The sequence below is a fragment of the Microplitis demolitor genome, chromosome 5, assembly GCF_026212275.2.
Source record: "Microplitis demolitor isolate Queensland-Clemson2020A chromosome 5, iyMicDemo2.1a, whole genome shotgun sequence".
NCBI classification, from domain to species: domain Eukaryota; kingdom Metazoa; phylum Arthropoda; class Insecta; order Hymenoptera; family Braconidae; genus Microplitis; species Microplitis demolitor.
In genome coordinates this window covers 4,131,821-4,135,605 of record NC_068549.1, presented here as the reverse complement: position 1 = coordinate 4,135,605, position 3,785 = coordinate 4,131,821, and the positions used below count along the sequence as shown (strand labels likewise).

General features: G+C 27.6%; 1 protein-coding gene across 1 annotated transcript; it reads right to left on the bottom strand.

Annotated features, from left to right (window-relative positions):
- Positions 1-968: 968 nt before the first annotated feature.
- Positions 969-2,209, bottom strand: LOC103569029 (uncharacterized). The gene has a single exon (XM_008546104.2). The coding sequence runs from the start codon at positions 1,940-1,942 to the stop codon at positions 1,100-1,102; it is 843 nt and encodes a 280-aa protein (XP_008544326.1). The 5' UTR covers positions 1,943-2,209; the 3' UTR covers positions 969-1,099.
- Between the last annotated feature and the right edge of the window lie 1,576 nt (positions 2,210-3,785).

Genomic DNA, 3,785 nt, shown 5'->3' with positions numbered 1-3,785 from the left:
CGACGTCTTTAGTTTTAAGGGGGAACTAAAGTTTATGTGGGTGCGAGTAATGGCGATTGGGATATTGCCGACAATAAGTAAAAGATATAAAGAAAAAATATCTCGAAAACGGCTGAACCTGTGGGCCAACTCCCCACGAGCTCGAGAAGTTAGAAAAAATTATTGTGAATACACTTTTGAGCTCTGCGAGCTTCAAAAAAGTTACGTCTTGTCTTGCACTACAAAAATTCGAAAAATCAAAAATAATTCGAAAAAGCAGTTAATAATTATATTTATTCTTTTGTCGTTTTTTAGTATAGCGACAATCAAAAGATTTTATCAAGTTTTAGAATTAATGAGATTTTTCAAAATAGATTGATCAAACAGTTTTCAAAATATTCGAGAAAAACGGAGAAAAAAATGTCTTTTCTCTTATTTCTCATGTATATTAGAATCTCTTTGACTGAATGATCTCTAATTTGCTGGAAATCTAAATTCCGAGAACTCTTTCAAATTCTGTAAGAACCATCTAAATCGGTTTATTTATTTAAAGAATATGAGAGGTATAAATCGACACACATACACACAGACATCTCTAAAAATGTCAGAATAGCTACAGAATACCTAGGAACTCAAAGCATCGAAACCTGATAAAAACTCGAGTTTTGAAAATTGGAGCGAAAACAATAACTTTTCAAATTTTTGAAAATTTGAAATTTTTTAGCGGAAAGTTAAAAAGTTTAGATGTTTGATGATCAAGGTGAAATTTCCAATTCAAATTCCTTCATAATTTTATGAAAGAAAATCTTGTATGTATTTATGGAATACAATAAAATAAAATAAAAATACCATTTGGTAGCCGAAACTAAAATAAATTTTATCTATAGATATTATAAAACACTAATTAAATAGGTACAAATATTATCAATTAAAAAAACATGTCTAAAAAAATGTATTTTCGAGAGAAATAATTTTGTAAGCAAGTGAACTTCAAATAGTGTAAGTTTTCTTGTTGATACATTTGTATATTAGTTATTAATTACACACAAAGTTTTTTATTAGTTTCATAAATATTAATTTCCATTTTTAGAAAATAAAACAGATAAAATTTTTTCGAGCGTTATCTATGATAACAAGGGTCAATTCTAGAAGTATTTAATTCTGGTTTATCGCTAACAATGATACTAGAATTACCATGAAATCCAGCTTCAATTGTTTCCGTAACTTTAACAGAATTACTGATACCAGCCTGTTTCATAACATTAGCAATCGGTAGAAAATAAAAATGATGGCCTTTATACGGCTCACTGTAATTAACTACAACCACACCGTTCAAACTTGCTTCATGAACAATTTCAGCTTTCAATACACCTTTTGATGACGTTAGATGTAAGTAAGCAACCTCATAAGGTCCAATAGTAATACTCGCAGACATTGTTGATTTTATTTCCACAACGTCCTCTTTAAATTTATCAGTACCCCACGAGTTCTTGTAATCAATACTTGCCTCGCCACCAACAGGTCCAACTTTATAATTAATTTTTAGTCCTAAATCTACTTCAGTATTCTCAGACCATTTTGAAGACACAGTATTCGTAACCTTTTTTTCAACAGTTTGACAAAAACTACAGTCATGAGAGTTGTCATTTACATATTCCACCGTCTCGACCACTGTTAGCTTACTGTCAACTTCCGATAACTCAGAACTAAATACCTTCAGGGTTGTTTTGACTTCTGGTTTATCATAGACTTTGTACAAATCACCCCATGGTGTAGGACTCCGTAGATAAACGTCATCAGGCTCTTGTCCCATGTAACTGCTTACTGCAGCTTTCAATTCGTCTTCTGTTAATCCAAATGTTTTTATATCTTCGTTAGATATAATACGAGTTTCTTCACCTTCAGCAGTAACTATGCTCGATTCTTTATCTTTACCTGCTTGTATTTCTACAGTGATGCCCATTTTTATTTTTTAATTTAATATTTATTTGTAAACTTTCAAAATATTTATTTTAATTTTATATTTTAATACCGAAAAACTCGATAAATTTGAATTTTACTGTTGTCAAGTTTTGTAGTTTCAATCTTATTAATTATTATTTTTATAAAATAAAATGATGGTGACGTTAGAATGATTAAAACTGTTGTGTTTAGTAGAGAATTTACATCAAGCTTTTATATTATTCGTTATCGAAATTATGGAATGTTGAAATAGATCGAAGACATTCAGTAAAATTCAAACTAATTATAAAGTGTGCTCCTAAAAAAATAGGAACTAGGTACACTATAAAGATTAGATACAGCAATATATACTCATCTCTATGTTAGACATAAAAGAATAGGAATGTCTTCTTTAATTTGTGATTGGTCATTATGACGAGTGATAAATTAATTACAATAATAATTAGTAAACAAATCATTAGCAGGTATTGCACTAAATTATAAGTCACACTGATCTACATATTTATTAGAGATGTTATTTCAGAGCAACATTTTTTTTGTTTGTTTAAAAAAAATGATTGCTCATCAGAAAAAAAAATTCTCCCGCAAGGGAAAAATTCCGTCTAATTAAAAATTTAATTAACGCAGATAAAAAATTTTTGACAAAATTAACACAAATTGTTTGTAAAAAAACTTCGAAAACTACGAAATTTTTGATAAAAAAGCAAAAAAATTCGATAAATATTTTTGGAGAAGATATCAACAGAGATTTATACAGGAGTAAAAAATTAAAAAAAAAATGAAACCAGAGCTGCTTCTATACAATTACCTATCAATTTTAAAATTCTACGCTAATTTTTACCATCAACCTCAGAGCAAAAAAGAGACAAAATAACAAACCATTTTGAAATAAAATCAAATTAGAAGTTAATTCCACTGAATATAAAATGATTCAAATAAAAAATATTTAAATATTTATTTTCTGTTGATAAGTAGACAAAGATTTCCAACGCAACTATTTTGTTATCTAAACCATAACAGACGTAATGGATTTGGAGTAATGACGTAATTTAAATTCGCCGAGATCCAGAGATCACTACTCAGATGATTCACAACAATTCTAATGAAATTAATAATAGAAAGTCGAAAATACATTTTACCTATTTATTTTGTTTTCTCTTTAACTTTTCTATTCTAAAAATACGATCAACTATGAATATTAACCTATATATATATATATATATATATATATATATATATATATATATATATATATATATATATATATATATATATATATCATTAAATCTCAAAAAATAAACAAAATCCATTTTTTTTAGCAAACTTTTTTACATTGTATCATTATTTATCCATTATATATACTTGTAATAATATATGTGCATACATATATATCTATATATAATGAATCTGGGCTCGCGGTACAGTGAACGTTGACGTCTAGTTGTACAGATCGTCGTCTCGACGGTTTACAAACCGGCTCGACGCCAAAATCAGCTCAGTCGCTTTCCGGTCGATGTTTTATAAATACTGCAGACAAACGTTTCAGTGCACCAACAGCCAAAACCTTGTGATATCATCCTAAAGATTGCTTTTATAAATTATTATCAGTACATCGATATCCGTATCAATACATTTCTATAAACAATTATCTGTCTCAATTATATAATAATAATAAACTACTAATAATAACCATTTTTCAAAAATTTTCACCAAAAAATTAGTCTATTCAATGAACAAAAAACATTAATTGTCATATTTTTTATCAATAATCAAATTTAATCAAAAATTAAAAAATTAATTTTTCTATCGAAATTCTAATAAAAATTTTTTTTTAGTGCTTATAA